The sequence below is a fragment of the Lissotriton vulgaris genome, chromosome 6 (genome assembly GCF_964263255.1).
Source record: "Lissotriton vulgaris chromosome 6, aLisVul1.2, whole genome shotgun sequence".
Lineage (NCBI taxonomy): Eukaryota > Metazoa > Chordata > Amphibia > Caudata > Salamandridae > Lissotriton > Lissotriton vulgaris.
In genome coordinates, this window is record NC_141694.1 from 820,264,555 (window position 1) to 820,290,639 (window position 26,085).

The window sequence follows — 26,085 nt, forward strand, 5'->3', positions numbered from 1 at the left end:
CCACCACTACGTCCACCACCACCACCACGTCCACCACCACCACGTCCATCACCACCACCACGTCCATCACCACCACCACGTCCATCACCACCACGTCCATCACCACCACGTCCATCACCACCACGTCCATCACCACCACGTCCATCACCATCACGTCCATCACCACCACGTCCATCACCACCACGTCCATCACCACCACGTCCATCACCACCACGTCCATCACCACCACGTCCATCACCACCACGTCCACCACCACCACGTCCACCACCACCACGTCCATCACCACCACGTCCATCACCACCACGTCCATCACCACCACGTCCACCACCACCACGTCCACCACCACCACCACGTCCACCACCACCACCACGTCCACCACCACCACCACCACGTCCACCACCACCACCACGTCCACCACCACCACCACGTCCACCACCACCACGTCCACCACCACGTCCACCACCACGTCCACCACCACCACGTCCACCACCACCACGTCCACCACCACCACGTCCACCACCACCACTACCACACCCACCTCCATCACCACCACATCCACCACCCCATCCACCACCCCATCCACCACCCCATCCACCACCCCATCCACCACCCCATCCACCACCACATCCACCACCACCACATCCACCACCACCACATCCACGAGCACCACATCCACGACCACCACCACTACGTCCACCACCACTACGTCCACCACCACTACGTCCACCACCACTACGTCCACCACCACTACGTCCACCACCACTACGTCCACCACCACTACGTCCACCACCACTACATCCACCACCACCATGTCCACCACCACTACATCTACTACCACCATGTCCACCCCCACCATCACACCCACCACCACCACCGCCGCCCCCCACCACCACGTCCACCACCACCACCACTACTACCACTACCACCACTACCACCACAACATCCACCACCACCACGTCCACCAACACCATGTCCACCACCACCATGTCTACCACCACCATGTCTACCACTACCATGTCCATCACATCCACCACCACCACCAATGTCGATCACCACCACGTCCATCACCACCTCGTCCATCACCACCATTTCCACAACAACCATGTCCACCGCCACCACCACGTCCACCACCACCACATCCACCACGTCCACCACCACCTCGTCAACCTCCACCACAACATCCACCACCACCATGTCCACCACCACCATGTCCATCACCACCACGTCCACCACCACCACGTCCATCACCACCACATCCACCACCACATCCACCACCACCATGTCCACCACCACGTCCACCACCACCACGTCCACCACCACCAAGTCCATCAACACCACCACAACATCCACCACCACCACGTCCACCACCACCACGTCCACCACCACCACGTCCACCACCACCACCACGTCCACCACCACCACCACGTCCATCACTACCACGTTCATCACCACCACGTTCATCACCACCACGTTCATCACTACCACGTCCATCACCACCACGTCCATCACCACCACGTCCACCACCACCACGTCCATCACCACCACCACGTCCATCACCACCACCACGTCCATCACCACCACCACGTCCATCACCACCACCACGTCCATCACCACCACCACGTCCATCACCACCACCACGTCCATCACCACCACCACGTCCATCACCACCACCACGTCCATCACCACCACCACGTCCATCACCACCACCACGTCCACCACCACCATGTCCACCACCACCATGTCCACCACCACCATGTCCACCACCAACATGTCCACCACCACCACGTCCACCACCACCACGTCCACCACCACCACGTCCACCACCACCACGTCCACCACCACTACGTCCACCACCACTACGTCCACCACCACTACATCCACCACCACCATGTCCACCACCACTACATCTACTACCACCATGTCCACCCCCACCATCACACCCACCACCACCACCGCCGCCCCCCACCACCACGTCCACCACCACCACCACTACTACCACTACCACCACTACCACCACAACATCCACCACCACCACGTCCACCAACCATATGTCCACCACCACCATGTCTACCACCACCATGTCTACCACTACCATGTCTATCACATCCCCCACCACCACCACCACCAATGTCCATCACCACCACGTCCATCACCACCTCGTCCATCACCACCATTTCCACAACAACCATGTCCACCACCACCACCACATCCACCACGTCCACCACCACCACGTCAACCTCCACCACAACATCCACCACCACCATGTCCACCACCACCATGTTCATCACCACCACGTCCACCACCACCACGTCCATCACCACCACATCCACCACCACCATGTCCACCACCACGTCCACCACCACCAAGTCCATCAACACCACCACAACATCCACCACCACCATGTCCACCACCACCACCATGTCCACCACCACGTCCACCACCACCACGTCCACCACCACCACCACGTTCACCACCACCACCACGTCCACCACCACGTCCATCACCACCACGTCCATCACCACCACGTCCATCACCACCACGTCCATCACCACCACGTCCATCACCACCACGTCCATCACCACCACGTCCACCACCACCACATCCATCAACACCACCACAACATCCACCACAACATCCACCACCACCATGTCCACCACCACCACCATGTCCACCACCACGTCCACCACCACCACGTCCACCACCACCACCACGTCCACCACCCCACCACCACCACGTCCACCACCACCACGTCCATCACCACCACGTCCATCACCACCACGTCCACCACCACCACGTCCACCACCACCACGTCCACCACCACCAACACGTCCACCACCACCACCACGTCCACCACCACCACGTCCACCACCACCACGTCCATCACCACCACCACGTCCATCACCACCACCACGTCCATCACCACCACCACGTCCATCACCACCACCACGTCCATCACCACCACCACGTCCATCACCACCACCACGTCCATCACCACCACCACGTCCACCACCACCATGTCCACCACCACCATGTCCACCACCACCACGTCCACCACCACCACCACGTCCACCACCACCACCACGTCCATCACCACCACCATGTCCACCACCACTACATCTACTACCACCATGTCCACCCCCACCATCACACCCACCACCACCACCGCCGCCCCCCACCACCACGTCCACCACCACCACCACTACTACCACTACCACCACTACCACCACAACATCCACCACCACCACGTCCACCACCACCACGTCAACCTCCACCACAACATCCACCACCACCATGTCCATCACCACCACGTCCACCACCACATCCACCACCACCATGTCCACCACCACGTCCACCACCACCACGTCCATCACCACCACGTCCATCACCACCACGTCCACCACCACCACGTCCACCACCACCACGTCCACCACCAACACGTCCACCACCACCATGTCCACCACCACCACGTCCACCACCACCACGTCCACCACCACCACGTCTACCACTACCATGTCCATCACATCCACCACCACCACCACCACCAATGTCCATCACCACCACGTCCATCACCACCTCGTCCATCACCACCATTTCCACAACAACCATGTCCACCACCACCACCACGTCCACCACCACCACCACATCCACCCCCACCACGTCCACCACCACCACGTCAACCTCCACCACAACATCCACCACCACCATGTCCATCACCACCACGTCCACCACCACATCCACCACCACCATGTCCACCACCACGTCCACCACCACCACGTCCATCACCACCACGTCCATCACCACCACGTCCACCACCACCACGTCCACCACCACCACGTCCACCACCACCACGTCCACCACCAACACGTCCACCACCACCATGTCCACCACCACCACGTCCACCACCACCACGTCCACCACCACCACGTCCACCACCACCACGTCCATCACCACTACCACGTCCATCACCACCACCACGTCCATCACCACCACCACGTCCATCACCACCACCACGTCCATCACCACCACCACGTCCACCACCACCACGTCCACCACCACCACGTCCACCACCACCACGTCCACCACCAACACGTCCACCACCACCATGTCCACCACCACCATGTCCACCACCAACATGTCCACCACCACCACGTCCACCACCACCACGTCCACCACCACCACCACGTCCACCACCACCACCACGTCCACCACCACCACGTCCACCACCACCACGTCCACCACCACCACGTCCACCACCACTACGTCCACCACCACTACGTCCACCACCACTACATCCACCACCACCATGTCCACCACCACTACATCTACTACCACCATGTCCACCCCCACCATCACACCCACCACCACCACCGCCCCCCACCACCACGTCCACCACCACCACCACCACTACTACCACTACCACCACTACCACCACAACATCCACCACCACCACGTCCACCAACCATATGTCCACCACCACCATGTCTACCACCACCATGTCTACCACTACCATGTCCATCACATCCACCACCACCACCACCACCAATGTCCATCACCACCACGTCCATCACCACCTCGTCCATCACCACCATTTCCACAACAACCATGTCCACCACCACCACCACGTCCACCACCACCACATCCACCACGTCCACCACCACCACGTCAACCTCCACCACAACATCCACCACCACCATGTCCACCACCACCATGTTCATCACCACCACGTCCACCACCACCACGTCCATCACCACCACATCCACCACCACCATGTCCACCACCACGTCCACCACCACCAAGTCCATCAACACCACCACAACATCCACCACCACCATGTCCACCACCACCACCATGTCCACCACCACGTCCACCACCACCACGTCCACCACCACCACCACGTCCACCACCACGTCCACCACCACCACCACGTCCACCACCACCACCACGTCCACCACCACGTCCATCACCACCACGTCCATCACCACCACGTCCATCACCACCACGTCCATCACCACCACGTCCATCACCACCACGTCCATCACCACCACGTCCACCACCACCACATCCATCAACACCACCACAACATCCACCACAACATCCACCACCACCATGTCCACCACCACCACCATGTCCACCACCACGTCCACCACCACCACGTCCACCACCACCACCACGTCCACCACCCCACCACCACCACGTCCACCACCACCACGTCCATCACCACCCCGTCCATCACCACCACGTCCATCACCACCACGTCCATCACCACCACGTCCACCACCAACACGTCCACCACCACCACCACGTCCACCACCACCACGTCCACCACCACGTCCACCACCACCACGTCCATCACCACCACCACGTCCATCACCACCACCACGTCCATCACCACCACCACGTCCATCACCACCACCACGTCCATCACCACCACCACGTCCATCACCACCACCACGTCCATCACCACCACCATGTCCACCACCACCATGTCCACCACCACCATGTCCACCACCACCACGTCCACCACCACCACCACGTCCACCACCACCACCACGTCCATCACCACCACCATGTCCACCACCACTACATCTACTACCACCATGTCCACCCCCACCATCACACCCACCACCACCACCGCCGCCCCCCACCACCACGTCCACCACCACCACCACTACTACCACTACCACCACTACCACCACAACATCCACCACCACCACGTCCACCAACACCATGTCCAGCACCACCATGTCTACCACTACCATGTCCATCACATCCACCACCACCACCACCACCAATGTCCATCACCACCACGTCCATCACCACCTCGTCCATCACCACCATTTCCACAACAACCATGTCCACCACCACCACCACGTCCACCACCACCACCACGTCCACCACCACCACCACATCCACCACCACCACGTCCACCACCACCACGTCAACCTCCACCACAACATCCACCACCACCATGTCCACCACCACCATGTCCATCACCACCACGTCCACCACCACCACGTCCATCACCACCACGTCCACCACCACATCCACCACCACCATGTCCACCACCACGTCCACCACCACCACGTCCACCACCACCAAGTCCATCAACACCACCACAACATCCACCACCACCATGTCCACCACCACCACCATGTCCACCACCACGTCCACCACCACCACGTCCACCACGTCCACCACCACCACCACGTCCACCACCACCACCACGTCCACCACCACCACGTCCACCACCACGTCCATCACCACCACGTTCATCACCACCACGTTCATCACCACCACGTCCATCACCACCACGTCCACCACCACCACGTCCACCACCACCACGTCCACCACCACCACGTCCATCAACACCACCACAACATCCACCACAACATCCACCACCACCATGTCCACCACCACCACCATGTCCACCAACACGTCCACCACCACCACGTCCACCACCACCACCACGTCCACCACCACGTCCACCACCACCACGTCCACCACCACCACGTCCATCACCACCACGTCCATCACCACCACGTCCACCACCACCACGTCCACCACCACCACGTCCACCACCACCACGTCCACCACCACCACGTCCACCACCACCACGTCCACCACCACCATGTCCACCACCACCATGTCCACCACCACCATGTCCACCACCACCATGTCCACCACCACCATGTCCACCACCACCATGTCCACCACCAACACGTCCACCACCAACACGTCCACCACCAACACGTCCACCACCAACACGTCCACCACCAACACGTCCACCACCAACACGTCCACCACCACCATGTCCACCACCACCACGTCCACCACCACGTCCACCACCACCACCACCACCACCACGTCCATCACCACCACCACGTCCATCACCACCACCACGTCCATCACCACCACCACGTCCATCACCACCACCACGTCCATCACCACCACGTCCACCACCACCATGTCCACCACCACCATGTCCACCACCAACATGTCCACCACCAACATGTCCACCACCAACATGTCCACCACCAACACGTCCACCACCACCACGTCCACCACCACCACGTCCACCACCACCACGTCCACCACCACCACGTCCACCACCACCACGTCCACCACCAGCACGTCCATCACCACCACCACGTCCATCACCACCACCACGTCCATCACCACCACCACGTCCATCACCACCACCACGTCCATCACCACCACCACGTCCATCACCACCACCACGTCCATCACCACCACCACGTCCATCACCACCACCACGTCCATCACCACCACCACGTCCATCACCACCACCACGTCCATCACCACCACCACGTCCATCACCACCACCACGTTCATCACCACCACCACGTCCATCACCACCACCACGTCCATCACCACCACCACGTCCATCACCACCACCACGTCCATCACCACCACCACGTCCATCACCACCACCACGTCCATCACCACCACGTCCACCACCACCACGTCCACCACCACCACGTCCACCACCACCACGTCCACCACCACCACGTCCACCACCACCACGTCCACCACCACCACGTCCACCACCACCACGTCCACCACCACCACGTCCACCACCACCACCCCATCCACCACCCCATCCACCACCCCATCCACCACCCCATCCACCACCCCATCCACCACCCCATCCACCACCCCATCCACCACCCCATCCACCACCCCATCCACCACCCCATCCACCACCACCACCACTACGTCCACCACCACTACGTCCACCACCACTACGTCCACCACCACTACGTCCACCACCACCACGTCCATCACCACCACCACGTTCATCACCACCACCACGTCCATCACCACCACCACGTCCATCACCACCACCACGTCCATCACCACCACCACGTCCATCACCACCACCACGTCCATCACCACCACCACGTCCATCACCACCACCACGTCCATCACCACCACCACGTCCATCACCACCACCACGTCCATCACCACCACCACGTCCATCACCACCACCACGTCCATCACCACCACCACGTCCATCACCACCACGTCCACCACCACCACGTCCACCACCACCACGTCCACCACCACCACGTCCACCACCACCACGTCCACCACCACCACGTCCGCCACCACCACGTCCGCCACCCCATCCACCACCCCATCCACCACCCCATCCACCACCCCATCCACCACCCCATCCACCACCACATCCACCACCACCACATCCACGACCACCACCACTACGTCCACCACCACTACGTCCACCACCACTACGTCCACCACCACTACGTCCACCACCACTACGTCCACCACCACTACGTCCACCACCACTACGTCCACCACCACTACATCCACCACCACTACATCTACTACCACCATGTTCACCCCCACCATCGCACCCACCACCACCACCGCCGCCCCCCACCCCCCACCACCACGTCCACCACCACCACTACTACCACTACCACCACTACCACCACCACGTCCACCACCACCACCACCACTACTACCACTACCACCACTACCACCACAACGTCCACCACCACCACGTCCACCAACACCATGTCCACCATCACCATGTCTACCACTACCATGTCCCATCACATCCACCACCACCACCAATGTCCATCACCACCAATGTCCATCACCACCACGTCCATCACCACCTCGTCCATCACCACCATTTCCACAACAACCATGTCCACCACCACCACCACCAAATCCACCACCACCACGTCCACCACCACCACCACATCCACCACCACCACGTCCACCACCACCACGTCAACCACCACCACGTCAACCGCCACCACAACATCCACCACCACATCCACCACCACCATGTCCACCACCACCATGTCCATCACCACCACGTCCACCACCACCACGTCCATCACCACCACGTCCATCACCACCACATCCACCACCACCATGTCCACCACCACGTCCACCACCACCACGTCCATCAACACCACCACAACATCCACCACAACATCCACCACCACCACCATGTCCACCACCACCACCACCACCACGTTCACCACCACCACGTCGTCCACCACCACATCCACACCTCCACATCCACACCTCCACCACCACTACGTCCACCACCACTACGTCCACCACCACTACGTCCACCACCACCACGTCCACCACCACCACGTCCACCACCACCACGTCCAACACCACCACGTCCACCACCACCACTACCACACCCACCTCCATCACCACCACGTCCACCACCCCATCCACCACCACCACCACTACGTCCACCACCACCACGTCCACCACCACCACGTCCACCACCACTACATCTACTACCACCATGTCGACCCCCACCATCACACCCACCACCACCACCACCACGCCCACCAACACCACGTCCACCAACACCATGTCCACCACCACCATGTCTACTACCACCATGTCCATCACTCCACCACCAACAATGTCCATCACCACCACGTCCATCACCACCATTTCCACAACAACCATGTCCACCACCACCACGTCCACCACCACCACGTCCACCACCACCACGTCCACCACCACCACGTCCACCACCACCACGTCCACCACCACCACGTCCACCACCACCACGTCCACCACCACCACGTCCACCACCACCACGTCCACCACCACCCCGTCCACCAGCACCCCGTCCACCACCACGTCCACCACCACCACGTCCACCACCACCACGTCCACCACCACCACGTCCACCACGACCACCACGTCCACCGCCACCACAACATCTACCGCCACCACAACATCCACCGCCACCACAACATCCACCGCCACCACAACATCCACCGCCACCACAACATCCACCACCACCACAACATCCACCGCCACCACAACATCCACCGCCACCACAACATCCACCGCCACCACAACATCCACCACCACCACAACATCCACCACCACCACAACATCCACCACCAACACGTCCACCACCACCATGTTCACAATCACCACGTTCACAATCACCACTACATCCACCGTCACTACGTCCACCACCACTACGTACACCACCACCACCACACCCACCACCACGTCCACCACACCCACCACCACGTCCACCACACCCACCACCACCACCACACCCACCATCACCACATCCACCACCTCCACATCCACCACCACCACATCCACCACCACCACATCCACCACCACCACCACGTCCACCACCACCACGTCCACCACCACCACGTCCACCACCACCACGTCCACCACCACCACGTCCACCACCACCACGTCCACCACCACCACGTCCACCACCACCACGTCCACCACCACCACGTCCACCACCACCACACCCACCACCACATCCACCACCCCCACCACCACCACCACCACCCCCACCACCACATCCACCACCACCACCACCACGTCCACCACCACCACGTCCACCACCACCACAATCACCACCACTACGTCCCCTACCACCACGTCCACCACCACCATGTCCATCAACACCACGTCCACCTTTACATCCACCACCACGTCCACCACCATGTCCACCTTTACATCCACCACCACGTCCACCACCACCACGTCCACCACCACCACGTCAACCACCACCACGTCCACCACCACCACGTCCACCACCACCACGTCAACCACCACCACCACGTCCACCACCACCACCACGTCCACCACCACCACCACGTCCACCACCACCACCACGTCCACCACCACCACGTCCACCACCACCACCACGTCCACCACCACCACCACGTCCACCACCACCACGTCCACCACCACGTCCACCACCACATCCACCACCACCACGTCCACCACCACGTTCACCACCAACACCTCCACATCCACCACCACACCCACCACCACCTCCACCACCACGTCCACAACCACCTCCACCACCACTCCAAATACCACTCAGTGCCACATAATTACACGCCACATAATTACTCTACTGAATGCAACACACACTCCACACAATACCACTCAGTGCCAACTATTTATATGCTACATAATTACACTCTACTGAATGCAACACACTCCACACAATAACACTCAGTGCCACATAATTATATGATGCATAATTACACTGCGCTCAATGAAAAATACACTCCAAATACCACTCAGTGCCACATAATTACAGACCACACAATTACACTCTACTGAATACAACATACACTCATCATAATACCACTCAGTGCCACATAATTATATGCTACATAATTACACTGTGCTCAACGCAACATACACTCCAAATACCACTCAGTGCCACATAATTACATGCCACATAATTACACTGCACTCAATGCAACATTCACTCCAAATACCACTCAGTGCCACATACTTATATGCTACATCTTTCCACTGCGCTCAACGCAACATACACTCCAAATACCACTCAGTGCCACATAATTACATCCCACATAATTACACTATATATCTATCTATCGAATTATCCCCCTCACTCTATCTAGCGATCGCCCTCACTCTCTCGCCCCTCACTCTATCTAGCTATATATCTATCGCCCTCACTCTATCGCCCTCACTCTATCGCCCTCACTCTATCACCCTCACTCTATCACCCTCACTCTATCGCCCTCACTCTATCGCCCTCACTCTATCACCCTCACTCTATCTAGCTATCGCCCTCACTCTATCGCCCCTCACTCTATCTAGCTATCTATCTATCGCCCTCTCTATCAATCTATCTATCACCCGCACTCTATCTCCCTCACTCTATCTATCTAGCTATCTATCACCCTCACTCTATCTATCTATCTATCTATCTATCTATCTATCTATCTATCTATCTATCTATCTATCTATCTATCTATCTATCGCTCTATCGCTCTGTCTTTCTATCGCCCTCACTCTATCTATCTATCGCTCTATCTATCGCTCTATCTATCGCTCTATCTATCTGTCTCTATATATCTATCACCCCCACTCTATCTATCTATCTATCACCCTCACTCTATCTATCTATCTATCTATCTATCTATCTATCTATCTATCTATCTATCTATCTATCTATCTATCTATCTATCTATCTATCGCCCTCACGCTATCGCCCTCATGCTATCGCTCTCACTCTATCTATCGCCCTCACACTATCTATCGCCCTCACTCTATCTATCGCCCTCACTCTATCTATCGCCCTCACTCTATCTATCGCCCTCACTCTATCTATCGCCCTCACTCTATCTATCGCCCTCTCTCTATCTATCGCCCTCTCTCTATCTATCACCCTCCCTCTATCTATCGCACTCACTCTATCTATCGCACTCACTCTGTCTATCGCATCACCGCAGCATCACTCAGCACCACTGCAGCATCACTCAGGAGCACCACAACATCACTATGCGCTACCAGAGCATCACTGAACGCCACAGCATACCTCGTCGTCACTACAGCATCAATCTGTGCAACCATTCAACAACAACTGGTTCAAATATGTTCTCTCAATGTTTCAAGCTTTATTACAAATGTCACAAAAAGATGTTAATATTTCACTTCTGTTCTTGGATTTTCGTCACAATAAAATACACTGATCTTAATCTTCACAATAGTTATTTACAAAAGTTCAAGCTATTGCCACTATAAATTACAATAACTTTTATTTAAGTATTAATTATTAAAATAAAATAAAAGCCATTGGTATTTGTAATATCAATACATCTAAGTCACGTAAATACAACACATATTGCATTACAAATGCTATAGGTGTCACATTTGCGAAAGTTAAAACTATTGGCATTGTAAATGACAAAGCTATTAATTTAGCTATTTTTAAAACCAACACAGAAATACAAAATGTGTCATTTACAATACCAATAGCTCAAACTTGCCTAATGCGAGACCTATTGCATTGCAAATGCTTGTTTGATAGGCATTCAAGATTTGGCACAAGGGGGTTGTTGAAATTGTTAAAAAATTTGCCAACTTTTGCTGCAGAATTACATTAAAAAGTATCTTAGTTGTTTGATAGTTCAGGCAAAGTGGGCTGGCTGATACATATTGAATTTTTCAGGGTCTGTTTCTAACAAAACTTGGGTTCAATACAGATTGCTTTCTTGACTTGAGTGTAGTAGTCTTCTCTTTACGTGTTGTTCTACAGCCTCACAGTGCTTTTTTAATCTTTTTTTTACCAGGGAACAAGCATGATGATGGTACGCAAAGTGATACAGAGCATTCTGGGGGTCACAAGCGTTTCATGAAGAGTGCTAATCTTGACGAGCACTTGCGACATCGTCACGTTGAACAAAAAGTGTTGCACTTGAAGGCTAAGCCTACGGAAAACGAAGATGAGTCAGAGAGCCAGACTGCTTTCATGATTGAATTCTTTGATGAAGGTCACTCACGAAAGAGACGTGCCTATTCTTTCTCTCAGACTGCAGGTGTGTCGTGTCCAGAAGCGCCTTTTCCTGGTCCTCACGTAAAATCTGAGAAAGCGAAACCTGCTTCAGGAGAAGTCAAGGGTCTTTCCTCTGCTTTTCAGGCTGCTCCTGTTTCTAATAGAGTTATGCATAACGCACAGCATATAAAACATTTACTGAAACAAAAATCAGATGAGCCATCTTCTACATATGTCTTGTCTCAATCATTGCTTAGAAGCTCTGGGAGTCTTGGACATCGACCAAGTACAAACAACGGGTTTGACAAAAGAACACTAGACGTTCGTACCACTGTTGTTGACAAGGGCAATGATGATGACCTAAGTGACAAAGGGACGTACACTATCGAATCGGACTATCCCAATCCTGAAGAAGTGAAGGCGAGAAAGATGATTGACAAGGTAAGAAATTAAGACATAGGAGAGCATTCAGAAATGTAGGCTCATTTTTTGAATTACCTGCTACATTTCCATTATTGTGTTAAACAAAATGTAAAAGTATTTACTGAATTTCTCAGTGTATGAGGTCAGGTGACTATTTCCCACAGATGTCTTTCAAAAGTGAATTAAATTCTCTGAGTACTTGCGATGAATGCTAGTCAGTGGCATCAGCAAGCCAGCTGTCAGATGTGGTTCAGTTGATGTAGCTATAGAAGGTGCATGCGAGACAGTTGTGAAACAAACAGTGACTCTCTGAAATAACCTCTCCCTCTTAACGTCTCTACGGAAGGGCGTATGCAGATGTTGTTTCCCTGCTGAGCAAAAATCACAGTGGTTATGAGAATATTAAACACTGTTGCAATCAGTGACAGATTCTTGTTGACATTTCTACCGTATCTCGAGTAGATCCAATAGCCTGTCAGCTTTTCCTTGAAGAAGCCGACTTGTTTCTTTTCCAGAAAGTGACACTAGAGAAGCCCCCTCTTTATAAAACATGATGCACTAGAATTTTTCCTTTTAAGGTATTTGTACGTAGGCTTGCAGCCTCCTATTGATCTCAGGAGTATACTCATAAAAAAGGAAGATTGAATGAGCGCAGTTTGCTGATCGAGGTGTACGGAGTGAAGAGAAAATTAGTTTTACTTGTTCTGTCACCCCGATTCTCTCCCTCAATGTGATGCTGCCTCTAATGCCCCTGAGATACACTTCTTCGGGTTTTGCTGACCAATAATTGTATGTCATAAGTATTAATAATGTGAATAAAAGGGGGTTAATACTATACACACTTGTACACCTTTGGTATCATTAGGCCAGCTCACAGAACCTACACTTCATTACCTGCAGGACGTATGTGCGAAATAAACTCCGAAGGGTATCATAGGGGAATGATTTAGCAGCAAAATAAGGTATATTTATCTGAGATATGAATGTAATTGTGCACATGCATGTATATGCATGCATGTATATCCTTGTATGAACAAAGAAGTGGGCAGTAGTACTAAGAAAGTATTTGATAAAAGGGTGGGAAATCGTGCACCGACTTTCACCAAATTCATTGTAATTTTTTTAACCAACCTCTGTACTAAAAGGACAGTTTGCAGAAAATTATTCCTAGTCAGTGGCAATTGAACCTGCCTCATGAAAATTAAGGAGATAGGCCGCAAATTGTGATTCACTATGAATTGCAGTAGTATATAGCAACTTATTATTCCGCTTTTTCAGTATTTTGTTCATTCATTCCTCCAGCTTTTTATGTAGAATGGGCTTGCTATTGTTTATGGCTATTTACGAGTCTCCTTAGAGGAGAAGGACAAGTTACTTGCCAGCAATCCTCTTTTCTGCCCGAAGAATGCTCATCAAAGTCATCAACATTCCTACCACCACCCCAGACAAATGTGAGGAAGCCCTTTATTTGTCACACCCAGGTTTCCCTCGTTTGGTTAAAACTATCTACCCTGTCACCTGCGGAGCATGATGAGATACTGAAGGAAGGAGATTCCTTAAAGGTGCATTGTCAATTTTTCAGTCTGTATATGTTGCAGCCTGTCTGCGTACATTGCCCTGCTTTTCTTTATAAAGCATTTTTTGTGAAAGATGTTTCTCTGCACTTTTTCTTACGTTAGTGACTTTAGCTACAAGTGGTTTCTTATTTAAAGAAGAAAAATACATGTAATTTGGTCAGTTTATCCTTTTAATGGGCTGCAAATGTGTTTAGCCTTATCTTGAAGTGATCTTTCACACAGAAAAGCTTTGTACTTGCATATTATTCTGATTCATATACATTGCATTGCTTATTTCCTCTTTGTTTTGCATTTTAAGGTGATCTGTTTAATAGTTCCTTTTGACATCTTTGGATTGTGTGACACAGTGCATAATTAAAAATGGTGCCCATTTAGCTCAGAATAAAGAGTATTGAACGAAATACCTTGACAATAGTTTAGATTAGAATTGTGTTTCATTACATCTCTCCCAACAAATTGTAGTAAGAGAAGATTAATATTGACTAGTGTGTGGGTCAAGAATGCAGTCAACATGATTGACAAGGAAAACCTATTTTGGTGTGTAATCAAACGCAAAACAAAAGTTAAACCAACAACTTAGTATTCCGCTCTTTGAGTAACATGAATTTCCCATCAAACTGATATCCTTAGATTGTACCATTTGAAGTTTTCTGACCTAATATTTCTGATTAATAAACTCTAAATTAAGTGAATCATCACACATGAAAAACTTGATCTTGTAGATATATTGTACACCGAAAGCAATCTTCTGTTTAGCCTTTTTTTTTGTACTACAGCAGGCTGTTTTAGTTAAGCCACAAATCGCAAGCCAAGCCTATCATGTTTGCCAATGCTTATTTTATAGTTCTGCTGGTCCCACTTGTCTCCTGGTCCATTTTCTTCCAAAGAATCCATTGCTGGTATCCTGCACTCTTGGCGTGCCTAGTTGTAACATAGTACTCTAAAAATAAATTTGAGAAAATCTGAAATTTTAGATGTTTGATTCTTTAGTACTTGTTCTCAGGAAATATGTCCGGCAGACGTATTAGAGTGCCTTCCTTATATATCTGTATAAAAGATTCTGATTGTGTTATTTGACATCAGTCACTCCTTTGCTCCTAAAGTTGCAGCAATGAATGAGACTATTTTCCCACATCTCATTCTTAAATGCATTTCCCCTGTATAATATTATAGTTGTACTGGATGCTACATAAATAGTTTTACTAGAACTCTCTTGTTTATCTTGCTGTGATTTGTCAGAGATTGCAGAACACACCAGATTGATTTCTTTGTCGTCTGAAATATAGAGACCACATTTCTTCGTCTCTAAATTTGCTTTAGCTTCCTTTTAAAAAAAAAAAAAAAATTAATATTATTTTATTTAAACTTTTCACAGTAAAACATTACATATTTGCAACAAGCAATACCCTTTACAAGAGTAGATCTCACATGTAGTAAAGAAGACAAAAAAAAAACCTCTTGAATTCTACATCGAGTAGTAGGAAGAGACAATGCTGGAGCTCTATGACTAGCGGCATAGAAGATACATGTCACAATCTGATTAAAGGTGTGTTCTCATGTGTATATGTGTATACCTCCAGTATATGTGTATACCTCCTTCAGTGCAACTCCTGCTCTAGGTGACAGGGACCCAAGCCCCCTACAGCATGCGTGGAATCTTAATGCACCTCCTCTAATGCCCCTGCTTCTTTTTTTTAGTGAGAAATTGTTTATACAGTCCTCAAAAGCTCTTAGGACAACTCTGAGGGGGCAACAATTTATTCTACAACTCAGTCTGTGTATTGCAGTACAACATATCTTTGGACCATTCCAAAAATGTAGGAACAGGCCCCAGACTGATCCAGCGGTCAATATCCTTTTCCAGTTTCACAATAGATCTGCTATAATTTTCACTGATTACAAGTTCTGAGTTGGTGTGGATTTGTATCTCAAGATAGCGCACCGGGTCCTAGGGTGACCGACTGGCCTGGATGCAAATTCAGGACGGTGAGTGTAAAAATTCTGGACAAAGGGTCAAAATTCAGGACAGAAGGTCAAAATTCCGGACCAAAATTCATCCAATAAGTTGGACTATTCATTACACGTTTACCTTATTTCTAGCATAAAGTGAACCCTTAGCCCTACCCAACCCTCTATCAAATTGTCTTGTTAAATCCTATCAAGTTTATGTAATTAACAGTCGGGTGTACGTTCAAATGCACTATTTATCACCAATGTTTTGGAGGAGAATGCCCATCCCTCCAGCTTGATATTGAATTGTCTGCCATTCCTTTGTATTCACCAATGATATAGGCTGAACGTGTTTTAAAACAAGCGATTTGCCAATCATGTCCCAAAATCTTTGGTAGAAAAACCTTCATATTCATGTAAAGATCCCTTTTAAAATTATATGCAATTTTCCTAATTTCTGCTGTCCCAGTCTGCCGTAAAATGCCCTGTCTACATTATCTGAAATGTGGCACTGTACTACCTAAATAACATATAGTTAAGAGAGGGTGAGTCCCATTCTGACCCTGCTGTGAGGGAAGAGATTTGGTTGCACCGACTCAGGGTGGGGCTGCTGCAGGCATTAAGATCACAGTGGGTGCGCAAGCTGGCCCCTGCAGTGAGAGTTAAAGAAATCTTCAGCTGCTTGCAGGTTGACAGCCCTCTCTAATGGCCGAAATTACGGACAAAAGGTGTCTGTGAACGAATTCCTCACCGACAATGGACAAGAGGTCCAAATAACGGGCGGTCCGTGAAATTTACGGACAGTTGGTCACCCTCCCGGTTCTGCGGACCACCCCAAGGGGAAGTCCTGAGCGGCTTGCTTTGTAGACCTGGTCAGCAGGAATACAGTAGATTTAGCCCAATTAATTTTAAGGCCAGAAACACCCCCAAGTCTCATCACTTCATTAATTATCGGTGTTAGGTTAGATCGCGGCTCTCATCTCTGACATACAGCAGCATGTCATCTGCTTAAGCAAATACTATGAGGTTGTAGTTGAGAAGTGAATCCCTCTGTCCCCACGGTATTCATGCAGCGCGCACACCAGTGGTTCTGCTACCATGTTATACAACAGCGGGGACAGATTGCAGCCCTTCCGCATGCCTCTTGATATTGTACTTGGTTGAGTAATCACATCCCCCACCCGAACCCTGGCTTCTAGTCTATGATGGAGAACCGACACAAGCTTGAGGAAATTCTCACCCACTCCGATTCATCGCAATACCGGCATCATGAAGGCACATTCGACAAAGTGAAATGCCTTCTCTGCGTCTAAGAAGACAGCAGCTGCCTCGATCTCGGGCTTTACATGTTGGATAGTACCAAATACTGTTCTCAAATTGTATGCTACTATTCGGCCTAGAACAAACCCTGCCTGCTCCGGTCCCACCGCTATTGGGACCAGGGTGGCAAGCCTATTCGCCAGAACTGTGGCTTATTTTTTAGTATCCACATTTAGGAGTGATAAGGGCCTATAGGATGAGCATTGGTCAGGGGTCTTCCCTGGCTTCCATAAGGTGACTATTAGGGCCTCCCTCAGTGATTGAGGCATTGCCCCAGCTTCCCCCATCTCTTCAAACAGAGTGCACAAATGTGGGATCGATGTATCCTTAAACGCTTTGTAGAAGCCGGCTGTTAGCCCATTTTGTCCTGTTGCGCTCCCGTCTCACATTGAGTTGAGGGTGGCCAGTATCTTGGAGGGGTCCAGCGGTCTCATGAGATATTCCTTTGCCCATTGGTGAGCCACGGAAGTTGTATATGTTCAGGTATTCCTGAATAGCTCTGTCATCCGACACCACTTTAGAGCTGTATAGGTCAGAGTAATATCTGCTAAACCTGCTGGCTATCTCCTCAGGATGTTTTTAGCAATACGCCTCCTGAATATCGTATTTCGGTTACTAAGCCAGCTTCTCTCTGGCAGCGAGCAACTGCAGCAAGCACTGATCCCGGTCTCTCCCCTTCCCCATAGGTTTTAGTGACCGCATATTTACCCATATGCTTTAGCTCACTATCTGCTACCTCGTGATACTCCTTGAGAGTTTTCTCGAGTTTCTCCTCGAATTGGGCGCCTCTACTAGTCGGAGCCTCTTGTTCCAGCCTACCTAGTTGTTTCTCAAGCATCAACAGTCTATTTCTGATAGCGCAAAGGACACCTGAGTGTTTGGAAGGGCCACCCCCCTTATATACACTTTGAATGTTTCCCACAACGTAGAAAAGAGCTATCCAAGCCTATATTTATGTTGAAAAAGTCCTCTATTGCTGTGTACAGGTCAGGCTTAAATGCTGCATCTAAAAGAGAGTATGGAGGGAATCGCCATGTAAAGGGAGCAGATCCCACAGGTGGAACCCCTACATCTAGTACCATCGGCGAAATTAGCCAGTAATCGATTCTAGTGTGCAAATCATGTTGTGCTGAATAGTGTGTGAACTCTCCCAGGCTGGGAACTCTGGATCACCAAACATCCATCAGGTCTAATTGCGTGGCAATGTTGCATATAGTTCTTGCAGTCACATAAGTACGTTGTGTAGGGCCCCCAGAGCGGTCCAGACGTGGGTCTAGGACACCGTTGAGATTGCCACCGCATAGCTGTGGCAAAGCAGTGTCCCTGTGCAACCTGGAGAAAAGAGAATTATAAAATTGTAGATTGTCAAAATTGGGGCCATGAATGTTAACTAGCAGCAGGTCCAGGCCTTTACCAAAACACCTAGTGAGTGCGTATCTGCCATTAGGGTTAGTCTCTCTTGCTTCTGGCGAAATCCCTGATCTGGGATTAACCCAAGTTAGTACCCCCTAGCATGAGAAGGAAACCCCGTAGCATGAAAATTATTGATTAGTTTCTTATAAGATAATATATTGCTACTAGGTGACAGGTTTGTCTCTTGGAGCAATGCAACATCTACATTATGCCTTGTCATGTTTACAAGAATTTTACGCAGCTTCCGGAAGTCATTTAGGCCCCTCACATTCCAGGTTATAAAGTGAATTCTGGGCATAGTCGGTACATGGAATACCCACGAGAACAAGCTGTTACTTCCAAAGTTACTATAGCAATGAAACAGTAAGATTGGCATTCCATCGTTTAGTGATTAACACTTAGGGCGGATGTTACCAACAGCTCTACTTAATGGACCAGAGCCTCCATGCCGTCCGTCTAAAGTGTATCGTAGACCAGTGGGAGGTGCCGCCACCTTACACTCTGGCAACGTTATGTAGACTTGTGCACCATTCCCGAAACAGCTTCTCTAGAATGCTAGGATTAATGGCAGTACATTTGGTTATAAGCATACGTTACCAGCTAGTTTCCATTATTTGCTACATCACTACAGCATGTCAGACCTGTTAGTCCCACATTCAGAGCGATACGTTGGTGGTCAGAAATATATATCCTGCATATGGCAATTCAAGTTTATCCGATATGCTGGGGCAAAGTTCCTTTATAAATCACATTAATAATTTTCATCTAGGCTTCCCGCTTGACCGTCGATGCTTTCTGTCGACTCTGGTTGCGGGTCCCGTTTGTTCGACTTGGCAAGATCCTTTAGGGCCTTCTGCAGTGCCTTGAGGTCCGTGAAGATTCTTGCTCTGCCGTCTATCATAACCCTTAGTTTGGCTGTGTATAACATAGCATATTCGAGCTTTTGCTCTTGTAGTTTACGTTTTATTGGAATAAACTGGCGTCGTGCCTCTTGCACTTTTAAGCTAAAATCCGGAAACCGTGAAATAGCTGAACCCTTGTAATTAAGTCTACCCAGCTCCCTAGCTTTTTTCGGGGCAGAATCCCTGTCTCTGTAGTTTAGTAGTTTGGCTATCACAGGTCTAGAGGGGTCCCAGGAGGAGGTCTAGGACCCAAAGAGAGGTGCGCACGTTCTACAACAATTGTGGAGAAAGTGTCCCTTCCAATTAACGTCACCAGGAGCTTCTCCACAAAGGTCTCCATGTTCTCCGTCAACGTAGTCTCAGGCAAGCCCACGATGCGTATATTACTGCGCCTGGACCTAGATTCCAGGTCCTCTGCTTTCTCCTGAAGCGTCGTCAGGAGCCTCTCCATTTGCTTCTGAGCAGTGTCCGTTGCTGTTTGGGCATCCTCAACTTCTGAAACACGTTTTCTGTCATATCCAGCCGTTATGCGGTCTTGTCCAACCGCTCCAACATGTGGTCCATTCTGTAGGACAGAGAGTCTATCTTCCTTCAATTGAGGTGAGGCTCTTCTACATGGCTGTTAAGATTTGCCATAGATCTCCACTCGCATATTCGGTATCTTCAACCTGTCCAGCCGCCGCTATCTCACTCCCCTCTTCAAGGTGTCTGGATTTACGTTGTTCAAATTGAAGTTTGGGTTGGGACTTGTCTACCTTACCCATAGTGTCACAGTCAGCGAGATCCAAGCCATGAAGTTGTTATGTGGGTGTCCCTTGGGCTCAGCCTGATGCTGCAGTCGTACGCTGCAAGATTCCAACTCTTCCACGGGACAGGATATTACACACTTCTGTTGAGCGTGTGTTGCAAGTGCTCCATGGGGATGAAATCGCATAGCGTAGTTTCAGAGCTTAATAGGACGGGTAAGTCCCTGTATTTTATATGTTCTTTAGTGGAGGGGGAAGCACCAAAATGTGTCCCACTCTCGTGTGCCAATGTTAGCTGACCAGGCACACTGAAGGTACCTGACTGTCAAAGCACAACTGTTGTGGGAGAGTTAAGTTGCAGGCCTCGCTAGATGCAGCCACAGAGTATTTCACTCCTCACAGCACTGACAATAGTTTTGTCCTACGGACCCAACAGTTCCGCAGGTCACTCACCCTTGCTGTTCCGCACTCCGGGGCCATCGGCGACCGAGCTGCTCACTTTGCCAGTGTGCAGCCACAGCCGGGCCACAGCTCTATGAAAGGCCGCCTGCGCTGCGCTCCCGTCTTCACCGCAGCGGCCTCTCGATTCCCCCACTGTCAGCCCTTTCGGCTCAACTCCGACCCCACAGCACACACCGGCCTCTCCGCAAAACAGGGTCCAGGCGATGCGCTTTGTTTAGCGAAGGGCTCATGACAGTCGCCTAGTACCAGGCTAGGCAGACTCCTCGACAAGTCCAACTGCATCACTCCGCAGTCCTAGGCCGGAATCCTCACCCACCGAGATCCTTGTGCTGGGAGCCGCTACAGGGTCGCCGGATACCTCTGTGGTGAGCCCTTGCTTTGAGTGAAATTTTGCAATGCAGTTGGTTTATTTTCCCATCTGGATGCTGCTAATTGCTGACGGATTGTTCCGACGGCTCATGGAGCTCACTCAATGAGCGGCCATCTTTGGTCCAGGCAAGCTCCGCCTCCTAATTTTCTTTAGCTTCCTGTTTTTTCATCCGCTTCCCATACAGGTACCTTTTGTATGGTCCATTTAGGAAATTTATGCATAACATATATCATTTCTGATAGAGAAAATTGTTCTTTGTCCTTGCTAGAAGCGTGCTTTCTTCCTTTAAGACGTTTATTTCGAAAATACATGTTAGAAATTTCCACTTTTTTGTATAGGCAGTTTTTACCTGAAGTGCACCAATCATTCATGTGAGCCAGTCGTTTCTGCATGTAAGAGTAGCCCTGAATACTTTTAAGTTCCCTGAACAACTTCCTTTTAATCCTTATTCTAGTATCTCAATATGGTTAAGTACCGGTGATCATGTTTATGACATAGTTACCTAAACATAAGATAACCTGTTTATTTGTAAAGCACACGTTCACCCGTAGGCATCTTGGTGCTGAATAACTGATGTTTGTTGTTACTCACTCAATGGTACTCATTTTATCAACCTCACTTGGATGAAAGGCTGAGTGGACCCGCCGAGATTTGAACCTGTGACCATGAGGTCGAACACAGGCCTCTGTAGTGGACACATTAGTCCACTGAGCCACCAGATCCTGACAAAATAAGTATAATACAAAAGTACAGATGAAGTAATATTTTATTTGAAGGTTCTGAAGGACACTTCTGCTTGCAGATTCCTCACCTTTGAATATTCACAGTCGCAGACTACATCCCAAAAAACGTTTTCTATAGCTCTCTGACGCCGGCTGGTGGCATTGGCGCCAGTGAGTCGTTAGATGTGGAACTTGCCTCCACAATATTGCCTTTTATCATAGGGAAGGGATTCCTTTATTTTGAAATGTTGTTATGATTACATACTTACGTGAAAAGTCCACAACTCCATCACAGCTTTGAAGCAAGGTAAGTGCTTATGAGATAGATGATGGTGACCCCTATCATCCTCATGATCGTTTCACATGACGTTTAGCATGACCTTTATTTTGTTTGTTAGCCCTGAGTTAGGATTTACAGTACATCCAGCCACTTAAGCCAGAACTTCAAACAAGTTCTAATGAGTACTATTCCCTCTTAATTTTTATATGTCCAATCCATTTTACACACTGTGCTGGTTGGGCCCAGTTATGGCCAGGTGTTTCAGTGTCATCAGACAATGCTTATCTGATGTTACGACACAGAATACTTACTGAATCTGTCTTGTCTGCAACTTTGCTTCACTTTTCTATTCTCGCATGTTGGACTCTGCAGTAGAATTGGAGCTGTGTCTAACGGTCATGCAAGTTTATAGTTGTTAAACTAGTTTGTTTGTTTTATATTTCACTGTTCTCAACATGAGCAAAGTGTTTCTGCTTTCAATTGCTTATGCAAATGCTTTAAGCTAATGTCAAGCTGCCATACTTGACCGTTGAAAGAACAATAAATCCATTTTGACAATCTGAAAGGCCTACTGTTCTAAGAAAAAGGTTTATGGCTTGGGAAAGATCACTCCAGCAATGAAGTCTCTGCAGGAACATGAACCAGGCCGTTGACCCACATTGTATCCTTTCAGCAGTGGTGTTATGAAAAAGTTTAAAAAAGAGTTTGCGGTCTTGGAGTGAATCCTCTTCTTCCAGACTCCAGGATTTACTCTGGTAACTAATGTGAGCACAAGTTTGTAAAGTAAACCTGAGAATTAGCTTGTATTTAGGCCTGCTGCGAGTCAGGACACCCTCAGTGGTTCAGTTTGAGCCTATAGTAATTGCAAGATTCTGCCTTGTGTTCAAATTTATTGGCCAGCTTGCTTCTAAGCATCTCACTCGGCTTGATCCACAGTATTGACCAAGGGGCAGTGGTACAGGTGTTGGATGGATCTGCAGCAGTGCATAGGATTACTACTATAAATAAGAAGGTGAAGATATACCTGATGCAATGGAGTCAATGTCAGGAGCCATGTGAGAGACGAAGTTTCATTATCTTAGAGCTGGCCTAGGGTGCCATTTGGAGTTGAAACTTCCACTGCTTCATATACCCTATTTTTAACAGTTCTAAAATTGTCTGTACTAAGATGTATCTTCTACCTCCAAAAATAAACTCTCTTACTAACCTGAAGACTTCAGTTTGTGGAAACTGAGATGGATACTTACTTGAAGGGTGTCAATAGCTAGTCAGATTCTGTCACATAATTTACATCATTTTTACAAGTTAATATGCTCATACAGTTCAGCTTCTGACCTTGATAGGCCTCATGTCATTATGCATTGTTCATTTTATTGGTACCTCACGAGATTTAATGGTTGCAACATCAGGGTGGTGGTCATCTGTTGGTGTACCAGAACACTGGTTGCACCAAGTAAATTTGTTGATGGTTCAGGGGTTTGTCTCTTCAATATTAAATTTAAGTGTTATTAGTAAGTCCTTTACAAATTAATTCAGATGTCGCAAAATTTCAATGTTTATGGACATCATCTTGAGAAAATCAAGTGCCAATATTTCTGTTCTCTAGTGTTCTAGGGGAGGGGTGCTGATGCAGATGTGAAGCTACAAACTGGTTGATTCCTTCTTGTCATCAGAGATAGGAAGTTCATGTGTCATTGACCCTGGTGTTTGTAAATTGGCCCACAAAATTATGGTACATGGGTCTTGGCTTAGCTTTGGATAGATTGTCAGGACCTTGGATGAAATCATTACATTACTACAAAGTGAGACTGTAACTTGGTTTTGGTTCAATTAATCAGAGTCTTTACGCTCTAGTGATGTGTGATTACCATAGCCTTAAGACTGTTTTCTTGGTGTCAATAATGTCAGCAAGGAATGTGAGCTACTGTGTTACAGATTGGTGGAATTGTTATATGCATTTCCCCCCCAAAAAAAATTTAAATGTGAGGCTAAAGTAGTATTTCTTTCATACTATGATGGTGGAATTTCAGCTTAGCTAACTTATTCATTTTCTAACTTTCATTAGAAGACTACAGAGATCTAAAATTCCTCTTGTTACAGCAGTCTAGGTCTGAAGCGTACAAAATAGGTTTTTCCACCTTGCTTCCAAAGATGCGGCTATAACAAGAGTGCAATTTCGCAATGCATAGTGACGTATCACCCATAATAATTTGACTCTTCCACCAGGAATAATCACATATTGCCCATGAGCTGTGCAGGGCATCTGCAAGGCAGCCACTTGGTGTGCTCTTCATTATTTGTAAAATACTGCCGTCTGTAGTAGGGGATCTCTATGTATAGTCCTAATCTAGTGAATAGTCCCGCCATGTGCGTGGACCCCGGAGCAATCAAAAATAAACTCTTAAGATGTCTTCTTGGCAGTCCTGCATAGACACTTAAGAGAAAATCAAGACAAATAATGCAGCCTAACACTTCCAAGGCTACCAAGGCCACCACTTCATCTAAACAGTGAAAAGGATAGCCAACAATGTCAGATTTTACACATTTTACCAAGTTTCCTTCAAAGAGAAAACTCCCCTTCACC

General features: G+C 50.0%; 1 protein-coding gene across 3 annotated transcripts in view; it reads left to right on the forward strand.

Moving 5' to 3' along the window:
- CEP170 (centrosomal protein 170) overlaps positions 1–26,085 on the forward strand; it is a 598,101-nt gene that overhangs the window by 309,669 nt on the left and 262,347 nt on the right. For all 3 annotated transcript variants that reach the window (XM_086926848.1, XM_086926849.1, XM_086926850.1), the window contains exon 9: positions 13,134–13,777. In XM_086926848.1, the coding sequence (XP_086782974.1) occupies positions 13,134–13,777 (644 nt within the window). The remainder of the gene's footprint in view (positions 1–13,133; positions 13,778–26,085) is intronic.